This window comes from Leucoraja erinacea, chromosome 3 (assembly GCF_028641065.1).
Source record: "Leucoraja erinacea ecotype New England chromosome 3, Leri_hhj_1, whole genome shotgun sequence".
In the NCBI taxonomy this organism is placed as follows: domain Eukaryota; kingdom Metazoa; phylum Chordata; class Chondrichthyes; order Rajiformes; family Rajidae; genus Leucoraja; species Leucoraja erinaceus.
The window spans coordinates 50,440,272-50,466,867 of NC_073379.1; the positions used below are offsets into that span (position 1 = coordinate 50,440,272).

The 26,596-nt window shown below is 42.5% G+C and overlaps 1 protein-coding gene across 1 annotated transcript in view; it reads left to right on the forward strand.

The window, feature by feature from the left end:
• Positions 1-23,066, forward strand: part of LOC129695572 (A disintegrin and metalloproteinase with thrombospondin motifs 3-like) — a 251,354-nt gene extending 228,288 nt beyond the window's left edge. The window contains exons 17-22 of the mRNA XM_055632651.1: positions 7,106-7,269; positions 13,595-13,760; positions 17,385-17,517; positions 17,907-18,114; positions 19,541-19,658; positions 20,649-23,066. Of these exons, the coding sequence (XP_055488626.1) occupies positions 7,106-7,269; positions 13,595-13,760; positions 17,385-17,517; positions 17,907-18,114; positions 19,541-19,658; positions 20,649-21,154 (1,295 nt within the window). The 3' untranslated portion in view covers positions 21,155-23,066. The remainder of the gene's footprint in view (positions 1-7,105; positions 7,270-13,594; positions 13,761-17,384; positions 17,518-17,906; positions 18,115-19,540; positions 19,659-20,648) is intronic.
• Positions 23,067-26,596: the final 3,530 nt, after the last annotated feature.

The following is a 26,596-nucleotide window of genomic DNA, read 5'->3' on the forward strand; positions in this document are numbered from 1 at the left end:
GACTGGTGTGACTTTCTGGAGTGTCTCTGTTTGAGCGAGGCCTAGAGGGCTTGATCAGGGGGGGATGGGGGGGTTAGCACTCCTTTGGGTTAGGGGCCCATAAAACACAGCGTGGAGTGGCCCAAAACTTGGTCGTAGTTGGCAGAGTGCAGCTGCTTTAACGAGAGCCTGACGTGCTTCATTGGGCGAGGGATGGCCATCTATCCAGATTTGGTATCCAATTATTGGGGTATGGAACACACAGGTCTAGTCTACATATTGATCTATCTTTACCGGGAACGCTGATTGAAAAGGTGCGTTCCGAAAATCGGCATCGACTGCCAGCGCGAAGAGGCTAGGCGTTGAACCCTCAGTGCCCAGCAGAGAGAGGTGTTTGCGTGAAGGTGTCTGAGTCCCTCCTTGGAGTGACAGACGAGGAACCTCGTAAAGCTACTGGGCTCGGTGGATGGAATATATATTGGCTGAGAATACTCTAGTGCATTCAATATTTTTTCATTGGGCAATTTAGTTTGATTAGTGACCCAGCGTATGTGGAGTGGTACGCACCAAAACTAGGAGTTCGAGAATGAGTCTAGATTTGCAAAATCAAATTTTCGAAATACAGTTTTCACATTGAAGTTCTGCCCGTACAGTAGAATTCGAATTCTGTGTAGATAGACTTTGGAGTTTATGCATGTCCGTGATCGATTCCGAATAGTGGCTGATCAACAGTGAATAGTAACCCTCTGATCGATGGTTGATTAGTTCCTGATAGCGAAGAGTGCATGAGAGAGGGGAACCTGATTTACTTGGTGAAAAGGAATCCGAATGCGAAGGGTACCCCTAATTCTGTAGATGGGATTGAGGTCCCCCTATAGAAGTCCAGGCTTACTGTGAGGATAGTAACATTCTGGAGGAAAAGTAGTCATTTAAGTAGTACCCCTCAGCAAAGGGTAACCTACGAAGGGGAAAATCATTGGTATCGGAAGGAGAGGTTCACTGATTGATAACAGCATGGTGTGGCGTTGAGATTGTGTGTTTGTAAACTGTGCACTAACGCTTTAAATCATTTTTGTAAATTGTAAAAATCTAGCTTTTTGTATTGTTATCTGATCCGAATTGTAAATATTTTGTGTATGTAAATAGAATTAGAGTGTATTAAGATTTAGAAAGTAAAGATTTAGAGTGTGCTAAATTCGCAGACCGCCATTTGTATTGTTGCATGTGTGAGTGTTTAAGGATTTAGATAATTGAAGTAAAAGTGTGTTTGAATGAAATAGTTGTAATTGTTTAGATTGTAGTATTGTGAGAATCTTGAGTCGTGGTGGTTCGATCAGGGTTTGTTCTCTTTCAATTGCTTTGTCGGGGAGGAGTTGTGCCGCTGACTGATTGCGGCACAATAAGGATTATTAAAGTGCGTAATTTATAATAAACAAATGCTTGTGGTTTATGTAGGAGTGGGGTTGTGCCTGACAATAATAGGTAGCGTGATATCTTGCTTGTATACTGTGTTACTTGCCTGTCTGAAGATCATTTTCGGGTGTTTCTATTGAGGATTAAATGAGTGCGAGAATGTATTTGATTGTTCCCTGGAGTACTCTGATCCTTGAATGACTGGGGATTGAGAAAATTGGAAGGTTAAAAGGGTGTGGATTTGTGGGAGATAGGAGAGGAATTTGAATAGGAGAGTAGGATTAGTGGAGCAAAAGAGTAAAGAATTGCGAGATTGCGAACGCTTTGAGCCATTAGCCATTGTTCAGGAGCGAGCTTGATAAATTTAGGGATCAAAAGGAAGGAGTGAAGGATTTAGGAATTTGGTTTCGGGTGTTCGGAAGCATGGGGAATAGTATAGATCGAGATATGACAGAAGAGGAAGGGAGCCCATTGTAACTAATGTGGAATGAGTTCCCTCACAAGGCAGGTAAATTAAGAAATTTATCAGGAGCGTTAACTAAGAAATTAGGAAACAAGCTGTGGCATTACAGTAAAAGGGATAAAAAGGGATTATTTGGCAGCATAGCAATAACGAAAGTGCAAAAGAATTAATAGGGTTATGGAGAAAATATTATGAGAAACGGAAGGCGAATAAAGAGGTTAAGAGAATGGCTAGTTGGGGAAAAGTGATCGCTAAACTTGGAATAAAACTGAAGGAAGGTGAAGTAGATCGACCTCCAGGCAGTAGTGGAGATGAGGGGAAACATACAGAACAACGAAAAGGCAGATCTCCTGGAAGGAAATTAGTCCCTGTAAATTTAAAGATTAGGAAGCCAATGTTTTTTTTTTAAACATAGATATAGACATAGGTTAGTGCTGACTTCGAAGGGGAAGGAGATGAATATTTGGAAGATGGACAAATGTTAAGGCTAGTGGAAGTTCGCAGCTCCCACCATGTTCCTCTTGCATTTCCCAGGCTTCACTAGCACCTTGTATGACGTGTCTGTAATAAATATTTTAGGTCTGCAGAATCTATAACAACTCCTGCAGATTCTACATCTGAATAGATTCTACCAACATCAGATACTAGGGTACCAGATTCTTCGACCCTATCCACTCCATCATTGATAGATTGTCCAGTGCCTTATGGTACCCGGAGTAGAATGAAGAGGTTAGCTCAGGTGTTTAAAGAAAAGTAAGGTATGTTAGATATATTGCAACCGCCAGAGTATTTCTGTGAGACACAACCTAGACTGATTACACGAGTAGTAAGAAAAAGGAACGCTTAATTTGTCAGTATCGGGAAACCCCTAGCGAACGGGAAGATTCATCTGAGGGTGAGAGTGATTGAAGATACCGAGATAGATTTTGATGTAATCAAAAGTTTACAAATCAAACAGATATCCCATAGGCAGTTCCCAGTAAGGGAAGGGGTGGGTACAGCGGATTCGACCAGCGCAGTAAGTATGAATAATCCCCGTGCCACAGACGTCCATACTCCGTGGAAGTCCCATGAAATAATGCCAGTGTTAAACAGAATCCCTGATAGAAAGAACTCTCCTGTTGCTTTTATAGATCATTTAAGAACCACAATGCGTGTATATCATGCAGATTCCCGGGATTTGTGGGAAACCATACAACAGATAATTAGTCCAGCTGAAAATACCAAATTTCTAGTAGCCCTAGGACACCCAACTTATGAAGCCTTGGCAAACGTAGTCATTGATGACAGTGCAAGAGAAGAGGCTGGTTTAACGGTCCTTGCAAAAACGTATCAGACACCAAGCGATTTAAAATGAAAAACCAGAAAAGGGTGAAGGAGCAGACGAATTTCTAGACCGTTTTTCAAAATTATGTATGGACCAATCAGGTGACTCAGAATGGAGCAAATTCCCCTCAGTATTGTGCTATCTTATTGAATTGTCTCCCCACTAAAGTAGCGAACTTGACCAAGACTGATAACAGGAACTGGTCTGAGAACTGAGCCAGTCAAATGGCCAGAGCTGTGAGGCACTATTGGAAGGAGGGTAGGAACCTGGAAAATTATCTCTGGGAGAGCGTTTAGGACTGCGTGACCTTCTGGAGTGTTTCTGTTTGAGCGGGGCCAAGAGGGCTTGATCAGGCAGATACGAGGACCGAACCCGCGGTGGTTAGGTACAGTAGTTGGAACTGTAATTGTGTTTTGTGAAAATAAAGTTTAGATGCCCAAGTGCTTGATTCAGTGCTTTTTGACTGAAACTAGACTGGGGGTAAGCTTAAAACGAGCTATTTACAATATCGCAAGATTAAAGTTAGGGGATCTTTAATTCTCAGCTTTTCTAGTGTGCCAGTTGAATGTCTCACCTAGAAATTGCAGCCTCATTGGTGACTTTATCCCTCTTCACTCACTGATAGGCATCTTGAACTTCGGAACATAAAACAAAACAGCATTGTCAATCTAACTCATTCCATCAGCCTGCCTGTTTATGTGTCTATCTAAATGCCTCTTACAAGCCTGCCTCTCATATCACCTTTAAATCTTACTCCTCTCACCTCAAACATATGTGCACCAGTTTTAGACTTCCCTACCCTGAGAAAAAGATTGTGACTATTGGCCTCTCAAGAATTGATATACTGTACTTCTCTAAGAACACCGCTTAGCCTCCTTATGGAAAAGCAGTCCCCATCTATCCTATCTCTTCTTATAACCCGTCCACCACTGCTGACAACATCCTTGAGAATATTTTCTGCACCTTTTCTAATTTAAGCCCATCCTCATTGGAAGTATTTCAGATTTCTGGGGAGATGAGCCATCTATGTTGTGAAGCAGTGGAATGGGACACTAACCAATAGTTTTCCGACAAAAACAAAAGCATCACTGATTCAAGCTGTTTGGATATTGCTGGGTTGTGCAGTCAGATACTTTAGAAAGTAATGAACAATTAAAATCTAGCATGTTTATTACTGTTTTTATTTGGTGATTTATTGTAGTGCTATAGATGACTAGATTTGAAAGGTTATGTTCTTTTGTGTAAGGCAGCATCTGTAGTCCCTTGTTTCAACTTTCTATCCGTTCCAAACCTTCTATCCTTCAAGTTAACAAGGATATGGGGGGGGGGGGGGGGGGGCTCATTAAAACTTACTGAAAAGTGAAAGGCCTGCATAGTGTGGATGTGGAGAGGATGCTTCCACTAGTGGGAGAGTCTACGACCAGAGAGCATAACCTCAGAATAAAAGGACACACCTTTAGAAATGAGATGAGAAGGAATTTTTTTTAGTCAGAGGGTGGTGAAACTGTGATATTCATTCCCACAGACAATTGTGGAGGCCATCATTAGTTATTTTTAAGGTGAAGATTGACAGATTCTTGATTAATAAAGGTGTCAAGGTTAATGGGGAGAAGGGTGAAGAATGGGGTTGAGAGGGAAAGATAGATCAGCCGTGATTGAATGTGGAGTAGACTCAATGGGCCGAATGACCTCATTCTGTTCGCATGATGTATGAACTTATTTATTCTTTCTTTCTACACAGACGCACCAATTAGGTTCACAGTCATACTCTGTCCCCTTCCCCAGTTAATGCTGTTACTCTCTTAATTCGCACTCACACTCGCCAATCTCTGTCCACAAGTTCTCATTCCCACACTCCCACAGTTAATACTGGAGATCTTTCTGTTTTTCCAGTTCACGCTGACATCCACTGTCCTCCTTTCAGTTCACACTGACACTGCATTCCTTCTGGTTGACATTGGCACTGACTTGCTTCCTCTTCAAATAATCCACATTATCCCACTTGTTTATACTGGAACTCACTGTGCTCCTTCTATTTCACGCTGATGCTGTCCTCCTTCCAGCGTACACTATCCCTCTCTGTCCTCCTAGCAGTTCACGCTGGTGATCTCCACCCTTCAATAACCAAAAACACAGGCAATAACTACGGAGTACTATCAAGGTTTCTGATGGTTGATATTCAGAGCCACTGCCACAGGGTCAGAATGTCACTCCCCTGATTTATGTTTTAATTATGCATGGATTAATAAATTCAACAATAACTTTTAGAAATGTATCAATGATATAAGATTCCAGCACCAACAGTCTCTTGTGTCCCAATTTTACTGCTCCACTGTGATATTCCTTCAAAGTATTGCTACTTATCATTGTCCACTCTCCGATGGGATTTCTCTCACAGCTCCCCTTCTGTGCTTCCTGCTGTTCAGCAAAGTTCTGACCCAGACACTATCACTTGTCACACTATCACTTTGTCACCCACCCCACTTTCCCAGCTTTCTCCCCCCCCCCCCCCACTCTAATTATCCTGAAGAAAAGTCCTGATCCGAAGAGTCCTTTATCCCTTTTCTCCACTGATGCAGACTGACCTGTTGAGTTCCTTCAGCACTTTGTGTTTTGTTCAAGGTTTCAACATCTGCAGTCCTTTGTGTCTCCACTTTTCTATGATTTAAGATGGTTTAAGGAATTTGAAGAATGGCAAAATGTAATGAAATTAACCTGTTGTCTATTCAGGACTCTAATGTTTATCAAACTATTACAGTATGTACAGGAAAGACCTGCTGAAGCTGGTTTAAACCAAAGATAGACACAAGATGTTGGAGTAACTCAGAGGGTCAGACAGCATCTCTGGAGAAAAGGAATAGGTGACATTTCGGGTCGAGACCCTTCTTCTGAAAAAGTATGAAGATGGGTCTCGACCAGAAACGTCACCTATTGCTTTTCTCCAGAGATGCTGTCTGATCCGCTGAGTTTCTTCAGTATGTAGATGGGTCAAGCACTGTATAAAAATACCAATGGGTTACCCATTGTATAAAAAATCCATCCTGTTGAGTTGGGTGATCTTTGTACATACAGTATACTGGGATACATTTCAACATTGTTTCAGCACTTATTGAATTGATCAGTAAAGTTTCACTTGGCCATGATTCCTGGTGTCCATCCAACAAATTCTGTTGAAAATCACGGTCACCTGATTATTTCTGCTGAAAGTAGTTACAATTATGTGATTCCTGTTGAAATATGTGGAGACTGGTTGAGATTGCAATTGGATCTGCTGTCAAACTCACTGCTGACATTAACAGAGCTCGTGTATAGGAATTAAATAACCCAGGAAACCCACTCTTGTCAAACAAGTCTTTAGTATGGATTCAACACATTCCCTGGGAGAGGAAAAGGAGAAAAATAATCCATATGTACAAAAGTAACAGAAAGTAAATATAGACATTCATTGTCTATGTAACACTTACGGCATTCATATTGGATCATAATTACCAGGCATTCACCCTGTTCACATTCTGTTCACATCCCCATCACTGCTCACATTCCACTCATCTATTGCAGGGTCTTGACTCAAAGTGTCAACAGCTCCTTCCCACTGCTGCTGATCGATCTGCTGAATTCCACCAGCAGTTTGATTTTTGTTTAATTGTTTCTAATACTTCTAACATCCTTCCCTGGCTGTTCTTTTGCTTGCTGAGTAATATCTGAATGTCTTATATTCATATTAAATAGGCAACAAACCAGCTTTTCTTGTATATTTTTCGATGTTGAATATCCAATGTATGTTTTTGCATATTCATATCATATGTTAAAAATTGCCCCAAATAATTAATTTAATAGATTTCCACCATAGCTGTGCTGAGAATTAAAACTGATATGTTGATAAGTATTTTCCCATACATACCTCAGTTTTTTTTTCTAATCAGCTGTCAAGAACCAGGCGACAGGCCATTACATTCTGAATGGTAAAGGAGAGAAAGCCAAGACAAAAATCTTCATTGAGTTGGGAATAGAATGGCAGTACACCTTGGAGGACAATATGGAAACTCTCCATACAGATGGCCCTTTACATGATGCTGTGGTGGTCCTGGTGAGTTTAAAAAAAAAATTTAATCTTGTTATCAGTAATACAAAAAAAAATTGACAATGCTAATGACTTCAGATCTCTGAATAGACAGGAAGAAAATTTGTAAGATAAAAGGATAAAAGCACTCATTAATAGTGAGATTCCTCCAACACTAGCTTCTTACAAGAAGCTATTCCCAATGAGGAAAGTCTGGAAAAATTGATACCACATTGTCATAGTCCTTTTAACCCACTTCAGATAATCACTGACATTAAAGAAAATGTCAAAACATTTATCGTAGCAAACATTTTAGAGACGCACTGTGCAAGCAAATTGTTTCAGCTTTTAAGTGGCACTAGACTAAGTGGGACCCGTAGGCTTGGGGGACAGGAGGCTTGGTCCCCCAAAGCAATATTGCACCACTTACCAATAGCCCCCAACTGCACAGGTGCAGCTCATTTCCCTCATCCCCAGCACCATCTCCCCCTCCTCTTCACCCTCCCCCTTCTTCCCCCTCTCCTCCTCCCCTCCCCCAATCACTCCCTCACCTCTCTCTCCCTCTCCTTTTCCCTACCCTCAGTCACTCCCTCCTTCCCTCCCTCCATAATTCTTCTCCCCTCTCTACCCCCCTCCTATCCCTCTATCCCCCACCTCCCCCACTACTCCCCTCCCCCCACTCTCTCTCCTCACCTCCTCCCTCTTCTTTTCCCTTTTCTCCTACCCTCCCCAATTCCTCCCTCACCTCTCCTTTCCCTTGCCCTCAGACACTCCCTCTCTCCCTCCATAACTATGCTCCTTTCCCTACTCCCCTCCTCTCCCTCTATCCCCTCTCCTCCCCTACTCTCCCTCTCCAGGATCTCGAGGTTGTCGCTCCTCGCCCTTCTTGCGTGCCCCGGAGGAGCATCAGACGTCGGCGCACTCAGAGCCAGGCCTCGGATCGGTCCGTAACCACCAGCAGCTACGGCCACGCCAGCGTGTGGATGGATGGGGAAGAGCCATGAGGGAGAGGGGGGTATGACGGGGGAGGGGGCAGGAGCTAGCGAGGGGGACCAGAGGGGAAGTGTCTGGAGCTGCGATGGCGGTGCGTTTGTGACTCGCAGCGGGCGCTGGACGTTCTCCGCCGGGATCAGATTCACCTCTTTCCATTTGGCGACATCGTCGTGCCGCTTCCGGTCCCTCCGAAAATTGTGTCCTGTGGGAGACTTCAGCCGGCCACCCGCAGCTTCCCTCAGCTCCAGTAAAGATACGATGGCGCAGGAAGGGATGGGCCGTCCCAGGGAGTGACAGGAGAAGAGATCAATCCGCGTGGCACTGACTGGCAGGAGAGGAGATCGATCTGCGCAGACGCGTTTTTTCCAATTTTTAAACCTAGCTAACTTTTACAATATACCACCAATCAGTTGTACTTGTTGCACTCGCAGCACAGGAGAATGGTGAGTGAGCTGGCAAAAAATCGTAGCGCTATCGCGTGCCGTTTTTGCGCAAATAGTAAAACCACGTAAACCGGAAGAGCATATGATCAGAGCTTTAGTTGTGTATAGATAGAAGATAGATGTATTTAACATTGTAGCTTAGGGCAGGACGAAAGTCCCGATGAGGGGATCTTTTTCAAAACATATATAATTCTTAAGGGATTGGACAGGCTAGATGCAGAAAATATTTTCCCAATGTTGGGGGAGTCCAGAACCAGAGGTCACAGTTTAAGAATAAGGGGTTGGCATTTAGGACTGAGATAAGGACAAACTTTTTCACCCAGAGAGTTGTGAATCTGTGGAATTTTCTGCCACGGAAGGCAGTGGAGGCCAATTGACTGGATGTGTTCAAGAGAGTGTTGGATATAGCTCTGAGGGCTAACAGAATCAAGAGATATGGGGAGAAAGCAGGAACAGGGTACTGATTCTGGATGATCAGCCATGATCATATTGAATGGCAGTGCTGGCTCGAAGGGCTGAATGGCCTACTTCTGCACCTATTTTCTGTTTCTATCTAGACTTACCTTTAAATTGAATCCCATTTGAGGAGCTACCAGTCTCAGGATGGACCTACACCGTAGCTGTTATTCTCAGCATGCTTGCGAAAATATGTATTTACATAATGCATTTAGCAATGGGCCCATGTTGTTTCAATGTGACATAGTCGGAAAAAGAAATGTAAATTGACCAAAATGATGATTAAATTAGTAGATCTTGATCATTTTTAAGCAAATTGGGTAGGGAGAGTGATCAGTGTTCAAGGATAGCCCTTTGTTTAAATAGCACCAAATGTTCCCTCTCATTAAAGTCCTGCTCTCATAGTTTTGTTAGTCCCCCCCATTTAGCTGTTTAACCATCTCTTATCCAGTTATATGCATACATTATTTAGAGTAATGCCTGCAGTTCTGGTCACCACATTATAAGAATTATTAGAGGCTTTAAAGAGGATTCAGGTTCACCAAGATGTTACTTGGGTTGAAGAAAATTAGCACATGAGATGTTGGACAAGCTGGATTGCTTTCTTATGAGCGTCAGAGGCTGAGGGAAACCTGATTGATGTATATAACATTAAGACAGGTTTATAAAAGGTAGATAGAGTTGTTTTCCTATAGTGGAAACGTCATATATTAGAGGATATTGGTTTCAAGGGAATGAAGGACAATGTAAAAGAGATATAGGATGCAAGTATTTTAGTTTAGTTTAGTTTAAAGATACAGTGCGGAAACAGGCCCTTCGACCAACCGAGTCCGCACCCACCTGCGATCCCCGCACATTAATGCTATCCTACACACACTAGGGACAATTTACACTTACACCAAGCCAATTAACCTACAAACCTATACGTCTTTGGAATGTGGGAGGAAACCAGAGGTCTTGGAGAAAACCCATGCAGGTCATGGGAAGAAGGCAAAATTCCATTCAGACAGCACCCGTAGTTGGGATCGAACCCGGAAGGCAGCAACTCTACCGCTGCACCACTGCGCCATTTCCACAAAGAGTGATGGGAACTGGAACGAGCTGCCAGGGAGGTGGTGGAAGTAGGTACTCTGGCAACGTCTAAAAGACATTTAGACAGTGGATAGAGTGATACGGACCATATTCATGAAGCCTGGATTAGTTTAAATTTGCAGCATGTACGACACAGTCATGATGAGCCCAAGGGCCTGTACCTGTACTAATCACACACTAAGTATTAAGTTCACACACTTAATAACTTGACATTTTCTCCTCCAAAAGGATAATGGTGCTGGACCTTTGAAGCTTAGATTGAGTGCGATTTATCATTATTCGGTAATTAAGGCAAATGATTTAGACTAAAAGCAGGTAACTGGTATTAAATTAGAGATCTAATTGAATGGCAAAATGATTTGAAGGGCTGAAAGATTTACAAATAACAAATAATTGCAAAGAGCACAATCCCATGTGAATTATTCTATTGGTGCAAAGGCCCTGCAGACAGCACAAAAAATATTTGTTAGTGCTGTACTGGCGGTACATGGCTTCAGTTGCATACAGAGACCAGAGAAGCTATGGCTGATGTTCTTAGAGAAGTTTAAAGAGATCAGATTTACAGAATGTTTAATGCTTTTGATAAAGGACCAAATTTGTTTTTGATAAAATAAGCTTTTCTCTCTTTGCACTTGCCAAAACATCTTTATAATCTTCTCTAGGTATGCCTACTTTGAAGAAGTCTCCTCCTCCCTCCGAAGACAGTTTTCTCCCTCAGCCCTCGGAATCCTCCTCTTCCTTTTTCCTTTCCTCTTCCCCCCCTACATCAGTCTGAAGAAGGGTTTCTGCCCAAAACGTTGCCTATTTCCTTTGCTCCATAGATGCTGCTGCACCCGCTGAGTTTCTCCAGCACTTTTGTCTATTTTAAAAATGTTATTGCACCTAACTCAAATAATTAATCTGCTCCAAAAACCTCCTGACCCTAGCCAGATGCATGAGCTACGGGTCTAACTCAACTATTTTCACAGAGAATGGTAGGACTCTGGTACCGTATAGCAGATAGATCTGGGTGTGCAGGTACATGTCTTAGGGGCTAGAATACCTGTTCGCAAAAATTTAAAAAAACTACAGATTCTGGAAATTCGGAAAAATACAGATGGAAACAAAAAAAGACACAGTTAGCATTTATGGAAAGATAAACTGTGAATGTTTCAGATTCTAGAAGCCTCTTAAAATGTAGGTATGCCTGGTGCTTCTTGTGTCAGCTCTCCACATTTAAACACTGTTTGCAAGGGATACTTTAAAAGGTCAAAGAAGATCGACGTGACTTTTTTGCTGGACCACTTTTAGTGACTAGGTCGTCTGTCTGGTTTTATCCTTTTTCACTTTTAATCTAGCAGTTACGATAACAATTACAGCACGGAAACAGGCCATCTCGACCCTTCTAGTCGAGATGGCCTGTTTCCGTGCTGTAATTGTTATATGGTTATATGCAAATCTGGGTCAGACTGGTTAACCAGGTTTTATAACAATTCAGTAGATTCATGGTTAGTATTATTCTGACTAGGATGTTTGTTCTAGACCATGAAATGTTGGTGGTACTGCTCTGTGCTAGCTGCATTCGAAAGAAACCTTGCTTTATAGAAAATCACATTGTCAATGGGGAAAGGGCGAATCGCCTAGTGAGTTTTAGACTTGCAATAACAATGTTTCTTCCTACCACACACAGGATTTTCAAAAATAGTTTTAATAGCAGTTTGTTTAGTTGTATGTATTCTCATGCTAAAATATTAACCATGGTCACAGCATGTGTCAATAGAAGCAATTGTTTGTCACTTTCAGCAGCCATCTACAGTGAAACTGACAGACTGTGTTCATAAGATACAACGGTGCCTGATTACTCCAGGGAGATTACATGGAAAAAGGATATTTTCCCCAGGACTAGAAAGCTAGTCTTTTACTTTAAACTTCAGAGATACATTGTGGAAACAGGCCCTTTAGCCCACCGAGTCCGTGTACAATCCCCTGTACCTGAACATTATACTATATACCAGAGACAATGTATACTTTACAGTAGCCAATTTACCTCCAAACATGTACATCTTTGTAATGTGGTAGGAAACTGGAGCACCCGTCAGGAACGGGGTACTGATTGGGGATGATCAGCCATGATCACATTGAATGGCAGTGCTGGCTCGAAGGGCCGAATGGCCCACTCCTGCACCTATTGCCTATTGTCTATTGTCTGTTAGCTCAACTACTTTCACAGAGAATAGCAGGGCTCTGGTGAGTGTCATATGGATGTCCAGGTACATAGTTATTTGAAAGTGACATCACGGGTAGATAGGGTGGTCAAGAAAGCTTTCAGTACATTGGCCTTCATCAGTCATGGTATTGAGTATAGAAGTTGGGATGATATGTTACATGTTGTACAAGATGTTGATGAGGCTGCATTTGTGTTCAGTATTGATCACAGTGTTATAGGAAGGATGGTGTTAAGCTGGAAAAGGTACAGAAAATATTTACGAGGATGTTGCCAGGACTTGAGGGCCTGAGGTACAGGGTGCGATTGGGCAGGCTAGGAATTTATTCCTGGGAGCACAGGAGGATGAGAAGTGATCTAATAGGGATGTATAAATGATAAATTATAAATGAACAAATAGGGTAAATTCTGTGAGTCTTAGTAATAGGGGAATCAATAAGCAGAGGACATAGGTTTAAAGCGAAAGGGGAAAGATTTAACAGGAACCAGAGGTTCGATGTTTTTCCCACACAAACAAGAGTGGGAATATAGAACAAGCTGCCATAGGAGGTAGTTGAGACAGGTACTATAAAAAGATTGAAAATACATTTGGACAGGTACATGGATAGAAAAGGTTTAGAGGAATATGGGTCAAATGCAGGCAGGTGGGACTTGTGTAGATGGGGCATCTTAATCAGCTTGGGCAAGTTCGGCAAAGGGCCTGTTTCCATGTTGTATGACTATGACCACCATACTCTTGGAAATGGCACGGTGAGAATCAGACAAATCAGATCTTAGTAACTTTCAAGGTGATGAAAGCAGAATATACCAGAAATATTCAGTTGGGTCAGCTGCAAGTTAGAAGGGCGACAACATTCATATAAACGATCGAGACCAAGGAGAGATTAAAACGAGCTGCTTTTAAGCCAAAGGTCAGCGGGAAGAGGACAGAAGGCAAGATCTGAGTTAAATTTAAATGAAGAAGTGATAAACAACAAAAGGGATGATGGTAAAATATGATAATGATAATGAGACAGAAGTGGCTTGTTGAATTTTGAATACAGTGGTGGATATCCACATATCAGATCTAAGAAAGTACCAGTAACCACAACGGTCCAACTGTGGAATCTTTAGTAATTTCATCCACGGATATTGGGTTTTCTTTTAAATCCTTCGTTTCTTTCAGATTATCCCTCGGAATAATAGCACCAAATCAAGTCTCACCTACAACTATATTATCCATGAAGACTCTTTGCCAACCATCAGCAACAATAATGTGCTTCAGGAAGATCTTGACGTATTTGAATGGGCTCTGAAGAGCTGGTCCCAGTGTTCCAAACAATGTGCTGGAGGTAATTATATCTGAGTTAGATATTTTAATGATGGTGTGGGTGTAATCTGTTAACAATTTATTAATTGCAATAACAAGGCCAGCAGTTGCTCAATGGTTAATACGACCTTATCTCTGAGTCAGAAGGATACAGCTTCGTTTCATTCCAGAAACCTGAGCTTAAAATGAATGCTAATGCCTCAGTGCAGCACATTTGTAGACTGCATTATCAAAAGTGCCAGATTTCAGAGCATTTGAAGCTATTTTAAACCTAAGCTCTGCTGACACTAATGCAAAGAAGGGATGAGATTTCCCTGGATCTTTGACTATAATTATTCCTCAACTAACACCATTAGAGCTGGCTATCTGGCCATGTTCCCACTTGACTAGATTTTGAGTAGATATAAGCATGGGTATATTTATCTGATAAATCTCACATTATCAAGCGGTTATAAGTATTTAAAAAAAGAATAAAAATGCAAATAGCAGATCAGGCAGCAGCTATGGAGAGAGAAACAAATTTAATATGTCATATGGAATGGCCTCCCAAGGAAAAGCAGTATAGGAGAGATGGGGAAAATATCTAGGAGCACTATAGTGACAGTGGATTAACGGAAGAGGAGCAGACAGATGTTTCTATGACCGCAAACAAGGCTTTTAATTTGCCTTCCTGATCAGCGTGGCTGCAGGTCATTTTCATAAATGAGGGGAGGCCAGAGATTCTGATCCACATTGATACCCACGACATACAGTAGGTTAAACAAGAAAATGACATAATGCAAGGCAATTTTAGAGAGCTGTCAATGATTAAAGAAGAGGACCTCTACAGTTACAATCTGTGGATTACTTCTATCAATAGGAATAGGAAGATAGGCTAGATTAATATGTGGCTAAAGGGAGTAGAAGGGAGTGTTTTGGAGTTTGGGATCACTGTGACCATCTCTGGAGGAGGTGTGACCTGTATGAGCAGGAATGGTGGCATCCGAACCAGAATGGAACCAACATCTTTGCAGGGAAGTTTGTTTGTGCAGTTGGGGAGAGGTTAACTTAATTTGGCTGATGAATGGTCCACAGGATAGGCTTACAGTGACAGTGAAGGTACAGCCGATCCAGTAGGCAGAGCAGATGTAGACTTGACAGCAGGTGAGAGGGAGGGAGCCCCCCGGGGACTGAACACGTCCTGTTAGCGGGGGCAAGCTGAAGAAAGAGCAGTGAACTGGTGTAGAAGGGCTTGTTGGTGCAGACCAGCAATTTTGCCGCTTAGTTTTAAAGTGAAGTTCATGTGATAGGAGCAGAATTAGGTCATTTGGCCTATCAAGTCTACTCCACCATTCAATCTAGGCTGATCTACCTTTCCCTTTCAACCCCATTCTCCTGCCTTCTCCTCATAACCCCTGACACCCGTACAAATCAAGAATCTATCTATCTCTGCCTTAAAAATATCTATTAACTTGGCCTCCACTGCCTTCCATGGCAATGAATTCCACAGATTCACCATCCTGGTGAGGTGAGTATAGAAGTTGGGTTGTATAAGACATGTATAACGTGCAGTTGTATAATACATTGGTGAGTCTGCATTTAGAGTATTATGTTCAGTTCTGGACACCATGTTATACAAAAGATGTTGTCAAGCTGGATAGGATGCAGTGAAGATTTATAGATAGATAGATAGATCCTTTATTGTCATTCAGACCTTTCGGTCTGAACGAAATTATGTTGCCTGCAGTCATACACAGAATCAATAATAACAAAACATACAATAAACACAAATTAAACATCCACCACAGTGAGTTCACCAAGCACATCGTCACTGTGATGGAAGCAAAGTCTTAGTCTCCGTCTCTTCCCTCCTTGTTCTCCCTCTGCGCTGAGGCGATCGATCCAGGCTGGAGATGCCGCTCTCCTGTCCAGCGGACCTCCGTGGTGATGTCGAAAGCCGGAACGCCGTCTCCGCTCCGAGACGGCCCGCCACAGTATCAGCTCCGGGCAGCCGCCCCAGCTCCGGGCCGCCGCCCCCGCTCCAGGCCGCCGCCCCAGCTCCAGGTCCCGCAGTCTCCGTTCCAGACCGCTGCCCCAGCTCCGGGTCCTGCAGTCTCCACTCCGGGCCACCGCCCCAGCTCCGGGCCGCTGCCCCAGCTCCAGGTCCCGCAGTCTCCGCTCTGGGCCGCCGCCCCAGCTCCCGCAGTCTCCGTTCCGGGCCGCTGCCTCAGCCCCGGGTCCCGCAGTCTCCACTCCGGGTCCCACAGTCTCCGCTCCGGGCCGCTGCCCCAGCTCCGGGCCGCTGCCCCAGCTCCAGGTCCCACAGTCTCCGCTCTGGGCTGCCGCCCCAGCTCCCGCAGTCTCCGTTCCGGGCCGCTGCCTCAGCCCCGGGTCCCGCAGTCTCCGCTCCGGGCCGCATCCCCAGCTCCGGATCCCGCAGTCTCCACTCCAGGCCGCCGCCCCAGCTCCAGGTCCCGCAGTCTCAGCTCCGAGCCTTGCTGCATCAGCTCCAGGCCACCGCCGAAAGCCAGAACGCCGCACCAGCAAGTCGGGCCACCGCTGCCTTAGCCCCGAAGATGGCCAGCCTCTCGTTGGTAAGTCCTGGGTGGCTCTGCCTCCGGAGCCTCGGGGTCAGTCGCAGGCTGGAGGCCGCCAGCTCCGCCATTAGGCCTCAGCGCAGACGGAGGCAGAGAAGGGGGATACGACACGAAAAAGTCGCATTCCCCCGAAGGAAGAGACAGAGAACATGTTTCACCCCCTCTAACACAACCCAACAAACTAAAACTTAACCAAAACAAGACAAAAAAACCAACAGAAAAAAGTAAAGACAGACGGACTGCAGGCGAGCCGCAGCTATTAACAGCGCCGCCACTTCCGGACATGAGGATGTTGCCAGAACATAAGGGCCTGGGCTATAGGGAGAGAGAGGTTGAGCAGGCTCTTAGATAGCAGGAGGATTACGAGTGATCTTATCGAAGTTTACAAAATTATGAGAGGAATAGATCGGGTAGACGCACAGAGTCTCGTGCCTAGTGTAGGGGAATTGTGAACCAGAGGACATAGGTTCAAGGTGAGGGGGGAAAGATTTTAATAGGAACCTTTTCACACAAAGAGTGCTGGGCGCATGGAACATGCTGCCAGAGGAGGTAGTTGAGGCAGATACTATTGCACCATTTAAGAAATATTTAGACAAGTACATGGATAGGACAGGTTAAGAGGGATATAGACCAAACGCAGACAGGTGGGACTAGTGTAGATGCGGGATGGTTGGTGTGGGCTAGTTGGGCCGAAGGGCCTGTTGCCACATTGTATGACTCTAAGACTATGACACATATTGGTGGAGTAGCTCAGCCGGCTGAATCAGTTCGTGGAAAGGCCTATTGTCTCCTATCCGTGCTCTCCAGAGATCCTGATCCGTTGAATTACTATCCAGCACATTGTTTCCTTTCAGTGGCTTAAGAAGAGCTGGCTGGTGCACCTTGCGAGTCGGGGATGGAAACGGTGCGAGCCAGGGATGGGTCGGTAGATGCGTCCGCTATATCCGCCATCGGTTATAAGGGGGTCGTTGAAATAAGGGTTTACTGTATTGTTTTTAACACCATTTTGTTTTTAACACAAAATTCAAGTTATGTTTGGCATAGATAAATGACCCAGGTTGTTTTACTAGGTTTTCAATACACAAAATATGGATGCCGCAGGAAAACGGATAATAAAATGGTTCATCGCAGTTACTGTGAGGCAGACAAAAAGCCAAAACCTATACGCAGAATGTGCAACCTACAGGAATGTAAGCTGCCTGTGTAAGTAACAGTTATTGATGATTAGATTTGCAGGTGCATAAAAGATATCCCATGCCTGGATTCTGTATCAAAGGGAGCAAGACCCCTTTAATCCTGGCCTACAGTACACGTAAAAGATTTTCATCATGCAGTCGATGTTATAATCTTATACGGTTAAATACATTTTACTCTGAATATATAGCTAATAAATTCAGTCATTTAATAAATCATTGAAATATTGCTAAACAGAACAAGTATTTCTTTCAAATCATTATTTCTCACTGTTTGAAAACTCTCAATAATCTCAGTGTCTCCTGGCTGGATGACTGTTTAACAAAAAGGATAGTGAACCTTCAGATGATGGCATGGATCTCTGGAAATAAACCCCATCTTGTTTTGCCCGTGATCAGGTGGATAGCAGCGGAATGGGAACACTGCACAAAATCCTGTGGGAGTTCTGGCTATCAGATCCGCACTGTCCGCTGCATGCATCTGATGACTGATGGAATGAACCGCTCAGTGCACAGTAAATACTGCACTGGTGAACGCCCTGAGAGCCGCCGGGCTTGCAATCGAAAGCCCTGCCCGGCTCAGTGGAAAACCGGGCCATGGTTAGAGGTCAGTGAGCAGCGAGACCCCTTGCCAGTTCACCACACACACACTGATACATTGTGCATCATGATGTATACCTCTCGGAAATTGGGTCACAATTTAGTGGGAGATTGGTATTTTAAAAAACGTAAATGATGCATTATTCCAATTTGAGTTTCCACCAGCTATTTGGGAAATAACACAATTAAACAGTAAGAAAAGATAGAAAATATTAGAACGTAGAACCTTGCAGCTCAGAAACAGGCACTTTGGCCCACAATGTCTTGCTGAACATGATGTCAAGGTAAACTAATCTCATCTGCTTCACATGATCCACGGGCCTCCTTTCCATGCATATCCATGTGTTTACTGTATCTAAAAGCCTCTTAAACACCATTATTTCCACCACTACTTATTCCAGGCACCACCTATATAATAAAACAATGTCCTGCACATCTCCTTTAAAATTTGCCCCACTCACCTATAAGCTATAACTTTGAGTCCTTGAGCTTTTGAATCCCTGGTTCTGATTCTACCGTATCTATGCCTCTCCTAATTGTATGTACTTCTTTCAGGTCTCCCCTCCACTCCAGTGCTCCAGAGAAACCAATCCAAGTCTATCCAACCTCTTCTTGTAGCTAATGCCCTCTCATCCAGGCAGCATTCTGGTAAACCTCTAGCACTCTCTCCAAAGCCTCCAATTCATATTGTAAGGGGGCATCCAGAAATGCATGCATTGCTCCAAATGTGACCTAATAAAAGCCTTATAAAGTTGCAACATGACTTCCTGACTCAATGCCCCAATCAATGAAGTACGCATACCACATAACACTTTACCATTTTGTATACTTGTGTTGCCACTTTCAGGGAGCTATGGACTTGGTCCCCATGATCCTACGGTACGTCAACACTGTTCAGGGTCTTGCCATTAACTGGTCACTTTACCCTTACATTTGATCTCCCAAAGTGCAACATTTCACGCTTGGTCAAATTAAACTGCACCTGCCCTTTCTCTGTCCATTTTTGTAGCTGATCTATATCCCGCTGTGTCCTTTGATGGCCTTCTTCACTATTTACAGTTCTAGCAATCATGTGTTTTTCAAGAAACGATTCTCAATCTTAGTGTCCCAAAGTACTTTACAAAGACTGATCAGAGGTGCTATACTGTTGCTACTAAATGATAACATTCACATGATAACATTGGGATACAGTATTGGAAGTCATTTTTGTAATATTGTTTGTTGTATAACTATCAGTGCTGTGCAGATTTGTCACATTGGGAATGACACTGGGAAGTGAGGATGGAATGGGCAGGCACAAATCCACTGCATCATAATGTGAGCACTATAATGTCATTGTATGCTCTTGGAATAGTACTGCTTGACAAAGGGAAGTGTTAACACAAAAAGAAAAATGATTTACCATATTTCTTTCTGTGTTTAATTGTGCATAGTGTTCCATCACATGTGGTGAAGGAATTGAACAAAGGCAAGTTACATGCCGTGCAAGTAATCAGTGTGATGGGGAAAAGCCAGAAGCAACAAGAGTCTGCAGACGTCCTCCTTGTGGTGGTATGTACCCGCTGTGATGAACAATCATCAGGTATAGGATTGCACGATCCTCCAAGAAAAGGGACATTAAAGTTTAAACTCTTGAACAAGACTTGAATTTTATATATTTTTTAAATTATGTTTTGCACAGCAGGCTTGTTTTCTTTTTTACCATTTTGCAAAACTGTATGTCCTTTATGTATAATTTATGTTTATGTATGTTTGTCTGAGTGTGCTATTGCAAGTAGATTTTTACTGTGGCTGTACCTCACCATATTTGTGCATTTGACAATAAACTTGACTTGACTCTACGACTGAATTAGATGTATAAATATTAAAATTGTTAGAAAAAATGTTGTTTAACCAACAAGATGGAGGCAGTATGACCTTCAACAGAAGGGATGTGATGAGGTGAGAGCTTAAACTGACTTAATGGATAGGTTTCCAAGGGTTACTTGTAAACCTTGCAAACTTGCTACAAGATAGGGTTTCCCCCATGGTTCTTTCACCGTTCCATTTCCATCTCCCTTCCTACTCCCATTACTCTCTCTTCCTTCTAGTTCCCTCAGAATTACAGCTCCTTCCTAACCTCCCTTTCCCAGTTTCCTGCTTCTCCTCCTTCCTTCACCCACCTGCCATCTGTTTCCTTCCTCCCTCCACTTCCTTACCCTTTCACTTTCATGTCCATCTTATCCAATTCCATCTCCCTGACTGCCTCCACCTCCATCTCTCTCTCTCTCTCACTTCCAGCTTCTGCTCACTCACTTTCAGCAGTTCCAGATCCCCCCCCCCCATCTGCCTCAGCTCCCTTCCTCCTTCCCACTAGCCTTTGGCACCTTCCCTCTCCCCTCCATCTCCCACCTCCATCTCTCAACTTCCCACCTCCAGCTCCCTTTCTCTTTCTTACTCTCTCCCTCCCTCCCAATTTCCTCCCCCATGCCATAAGAAGTACACTATTCTTTTTCTCTGCTTGTTATTATTAAGGATAACAAATGTTATTGTTTTTTGTAGATGAGCCCTGCCTTAAAGACAAGTCTATATTCTGCCAAATGGAAGTGCTTGCTCGGTATTGCTCCATCCCAGGCTACAATAAACTCTGTTGCGAATCCTGCAGCAAACGCAGCAGCACTCTGCCTCCCCCCTTCTTCACCGGCACTGCTGAACTAGAGGAGTTAATGGCTGATGCTGACAACAGAGCTAGTATGGAGATGGCACCAACACATCAACTGGATACCGCACTCAGGAGCAGAAGTCCAAATGGCAACAGGCTGGCAAGAGGAAGGAACACACAGCCCAGTGCAATAACCACAGGCCTCGGCAAAACAAAAGGTGTTGGGTCCTCTCAAAAAAGCCTTGCTTCTGCTGACAGCAGGCCTCACAGATTGGTGGCATCACAGCAGCATTTGCTTCAAAGCAGCACTCGCCTTCCCGTTAACAGATCCACAGCTTCCCAGTCAACGGACAGGACAACAACAGACAGACATACCACATTACAGTCTCCTCTGGTAAACACATGAAGGAGGATGCTTCCTACATGCAATAGACATTCCTCGGTGAAAAAATAATACCATTGTTAAAATTGTAGATATCATATTACACTAAATATTTAAAAGGACTTTGGGTTACTCCAGTGGATTTAAACTGGCAAGTGTTTTTTTCCCTCTTTCAATGAGATGTGAAGTGCTGGCACTTTATTCTTTTGTATCTGAGCAGCCCCCAAATTTTTTGTGCTTACAAAGTCACCAAAGATTTTCCAAATGTGGAGGACAGAACTCATTCTGCCAGTTGTGACAACATGTTCATTTCATACGATGTGTTTAAAAAAAAATCAAAACCATACAATTAAAGAGGTGCTAATGTTCAGGTTTTGGCGGTGCATTGATCAATAAGAAAATGGCATGTCGTCAAGTCAGTCACATTTGTCAGTGAAATGAATAATTTGTCATTTGCAGCTGCTGTGTAAATATTGTACATGCGAATGTTAGCATTAGTTATTAAAAATACAGTTTGCTCCAATGGATGTTTACCAATGTTACATAACCATGTCTAAATATCAGTGTAAGCCTGATATTGAAAAACGGTCTGATTATAGCAAAGAGTAATACATAAAATGGGTTGCTGAGAATTAGTGGTGGCTGTCTTACTATGTTAACTCAATGCATGTATTTACTAGCACCCATGGACAGATCACTCTAATGCTAATTGCTAATCTACAAACTACTCAATAAATTGCAACATGCTATTTCTTTCCAGGTTTACGGCGTTCCAGTGCCTAGTTTCCAGCATCTAAATTGGCTCCTAAGTCCACAGTCCCAATTGTTGACAGCAGCAGTGAATATATTTGCCAAAAAAGTAACCAGTTTCCCTTCTCAGATCCACTCAATCATACATTCCAGGGCATTAGTGTGTGTTTACGATGAAGAAATTTGGCCAGTCAAGTGAAATAGTCTTGCATAAGTATCTTGCCAAAAGAAGCAACAGTATTCTAGCTGTTCCCCACTCCCTTCCCTCATTAAGGCCCAATAAGGGACCAATTCCCAATCTTAATCAATTTGCACAGGATAGAATTAAAACATTAATACAATTATAGTGAGCCAATGAGAAGGATGCTGTTACTGTGATTTACAACAAATAATTAAGATATCACAGTAGCAATTGATGAGTAGAGTACCTGTGATCTCAAACTTAAAACATCTTTAAAATGACTAGCAGTATTAAACAAAAAAGCTAATATTTTTTGGAGGAGAGAGAATAAGGTTGAACTAGTGTGAAGCTGTGTCCAGTATTTCATTACATAATCAAATAAGTATAATTAGGATACAACAACTGAAAGCACATTGTGGAATACTAGGAAGAATGTTTGCTATTGCCGTGCCAGTAAATCAGAATTTCCAGTCAAACCAATGCCTGAAGAATTACTGCTGCCTATCCGCAAGGCTTTTGAAAATTAATTAAGCTAGTGTATAGTTTGTAAAACGACAACTCCCAAACCCTCAGACAGTTGCTTAGAATTTTAAAATGTCCTTCATGCCATGAAGGAAAATAAAATGAATTAATTTGTTTAATTTGCTTTAATTTGTACAATAATGTAGATTCCTGTCATATTCTGAGTGTACACTACTGATGCTGTTGGTTATACTGAGAGAGCACATAGCAATAAAAGTAACTTCTGACAATATGATTAGATCCTATTTGAATTTTCCGCATTGCTAGCATTTATGCCATTTCATTTTCCTACCTGGTTTACATTTTACACACTGTACAGCACAGCAACAGGCCCTTCGGCCCACAATGTTTGTGCAAAATATGATGCCTACTTAAACTGATCCATGATCCATATCCTTCTATTCTCCGCACTTCCATCTAAAAGCCAACATCACTATCGTATCTGGCTCCACCATCACTCCTGGCAATATATTTCAGGCTCCCATCACTCTCTGTGTAAAAAAAGGCTTGCCTCGCACATCCTCCATTAATCTTTCCCGCTCTCACCTGTCATGTTCAATATTTCCACCCTGGGAAAGAGGTTCTGACTGTCCACCCAATTTATGCCTCTCATCATTTTATATACTTCTATCAAGTCTCCTCTCAACCTAGAGAAAACAATCCGTCTTCCTGTAGCTGAAACCCTCTAATCCAGGCAGCATTCTAGTAAACCTCTGCAACCTCTCTCAAAGCTCCACAACTTTCCTGTGATGGGGCGACAAGAACTACACGCTACACAGCCAATGCAGCCTAATCAAAGTTCTACGGAGCAGCATCATGATTTTGTGACTCCTATATTCAATGCCCCTCGCAATGAAGACAATCATACCATACATCTTCTTTACCACCGAATCTACTTGTGCTGCCAATTTAGTGAGCTATGAACTGGGACTCCAAGATCCCTCTGCACATCAATGCTGATAAGAGTCTTGCTATTGACTATATACTCTCTCCTTACATTCAACCTCCAAGTGCAGCATGCCAAGCTTGCTTTAAACTCCATCTGCTATTTATCCGCCTATTTCTGCAGTTGATCTATATCCTCCTGTATCTTTGACAGCATTCTTCACTGTCTGCAACAGCTCCAATTTTGGTGTCATCAACAAACTTACTCACCAACCCATCTACATTTACATCTAGATTATTTATATACAGCACAAACAGCAGAGGTCCAGCACAGATCTCTGGTCACAGAACCACTGGTAACAGAGACGCCCAGCCAGAATATCTATCTTCCACCACAACCTTCTGCCTTCTGTGAATAAATCAGTTCTGAATCCATATGACCGTGAATCCCGTGCATCTTAATATTGTGGATCAGTCTACCATGAGGGACCTTACCAAAAACATTACTAAAATCCATGCATGCAATATCCACCACCCTATCTTCATCGATCTCTTTTATCACCTCCTCAAAAAACGTAATCAAGTTAGTGAGACACAAACTACCACATACAAAGCTATGCGTAGAACATAGAACAACACAGCACAGGAATGAAGACATTCTAAGACTAGAACCTATCAATATTTTGTACATGAAAGTGTTCATTACATGATGACCCTCAGACTATCCTTCATCGGACTTTGCTGGCTTTACCTTGCACTAAACGTTATTCCCTTATCACGTATCTCTACACTGTAAATCGATCGATTGTAATCATGTATTGTCTTTCTGCTGACAGGTTAGCATGCAACAAAAGCTTTTCACTGTACCTCGGTAGTCGTGACAATAAACGTGACAACTGAACTGAAACTACAGTGCCCTCCATAATGTTTGGGACAAAGACCCGTCATTTATTTATTTGCCTCTGTACTCCACAATTTGGGATTTGTAATAGAAAAAAATCACATGTGGTTAAAGTGCACATTGTCAGATTTTATTAAAGGCCATTATTATACATTTTGGTTTCACCATGTGAAAATTACAGGTGTGTTTATATATAGCCCCCCCCCCCCAAAAAAAAAACAAAGGAGTTTTTCAAAGCTAAAAAATGGTCAATTCCTGAGTGGCCAAGTTAATCACCCGATCTGAACCCAATTGAGCATGTCTTTTATGTGCTGGAGAAAACTGAAGGGGACTAGCCCCCAAAACAAGCTTAAGCTAAAGCTGGCTGCATTACAGGCCTGGCAAAGCATCACCAGAGAAGACACCCAGCAACTGGTGATGTCCATGAATCACAGACTTCAAGCAGTTATTGCATGCAAAGAATATGCAACAAAATAGTAAACATGATTACTTTCATTTGCATGACATTGCTGTGTCCCAACCATTATTGTGCCCTGAAATGGGGGGACTATGTATAAACACTGCTGTAATATCTACATGGTGAAACCAAAATGGCCTATAATAAAATCTGAAAATGTGCTCCTTAACCACATGTGATTTTTTTCTATTACAAATCTCAAGTTGTGGAGTACAAAAACAAATAAATAAATGATGGGTCTTTGTCCCAAACATTATGGAGGGCACTGTACATCCTCTTCAGCACAAGTATATGATTCCCAAAATCATATGCAATAGCAGCAAGACTTCCTTACATTTTTCACTCCAAACACTTGCAATAGATACCTTATTTATTTGCTGTACCCACACAAAATAATATCTTAATAACCTCACTGTTTAAAATAATACTCTGCTTCATTCTTCATATCAAAATGATAACCTCATATTTTTTCTTATTACTTCAGCCAACATTTTCTACTTATTTATTACTTTGTAAGCACCATGTGTTCTTTACAAATTACTTTCCGATTTACGTTTATCTCAGCAACAAATCTGGACATATTACACGCTGTGCTTTCTGAGTCATTAGTAGAGGAACCATACTGGTTATTGTTTACAAACCTGAAAATGACCTATTGATCTTTTGTTTTCTGCCTGTAAATACTATCCTCCGCAATGTGTACAATAACCTTTAGAAAAGTCTAGCACATTACATTCAAATACGTTTTTTTTTGCTAGTTATATCCTCAAGGAGCTATAATAAATAGTTTGGAAATAATTATTTTTATAAGATCATACTACTAACTGTTTAAGGCCATTATCTACGAACAATGGATTCTGCTAATTTCCTGCTACCTATAACCATATAACCATATAATAATTACAGCACGGAAACAGGCCATCTCGACCCTTCTAGTCCGTGCCGAACACATATTCTCCCCTAGTCCCATACACCTGCGTTCAGACCATAACCCTCCATTCCTTTCCTGTCCATATAACTATCCAATTTATTTTTAAATGATAAAAACGAACCTGCCTCCACCACCTTCACTGGAAGCTCATTCCACACAGCCACCATTCTCTGAGTAAAGAAGTTCCCCCTCATGTTACCCCTAAACTTCTGTCCCTTAATTCTCAAGTCATGTCCCCTTGTTTGAATCTTCCCTACTCTCAGTAGGAAAAGCTTATCCATGTCAACTCTGTCTATCCCTCTCATCATTTTAAAGACCTCTATCAAGTCCCCCCTTAACCTTCTGTGCTCCAAAGAATAAAGCCCTAACTTGTTCAACCTTTCTCTGTAACTTAGTTGCTGAAACCCAGGAAACATTCTAGTAAATCTCCTCTGTACTCTCTCTATTTTGTTGACATCCTTCCTATAATTAGGCGACCAAAATTGTACACCATACTCCAAAATTGGCCTCACCCATGCCTTGTACAATTTTAACATTACAACCCAACTTCTATACTCTATCATGGTTTCGGCCCGAAACGTTGCCTATTTCCTTCGCTCCTTAGATGCTGCTGCACCCGCTGAGTTTCTCCAGCTTTTTTGTGTAACCTTCGATTCTCCAGCATCTGCAGTTCCCTCTTAAACATTCTATACTCTATCAGTTTTCTTCTCTCTCAAACAGATTTTACATTTGCTGGTTTCCTAGAATCTGGAAACTATTCCACATTCGACACAATATTAGACTAATAGATTAACAGGTTGTTGTAAAAATCTCCTAATATGTTGGGGAGGGGTAGAATC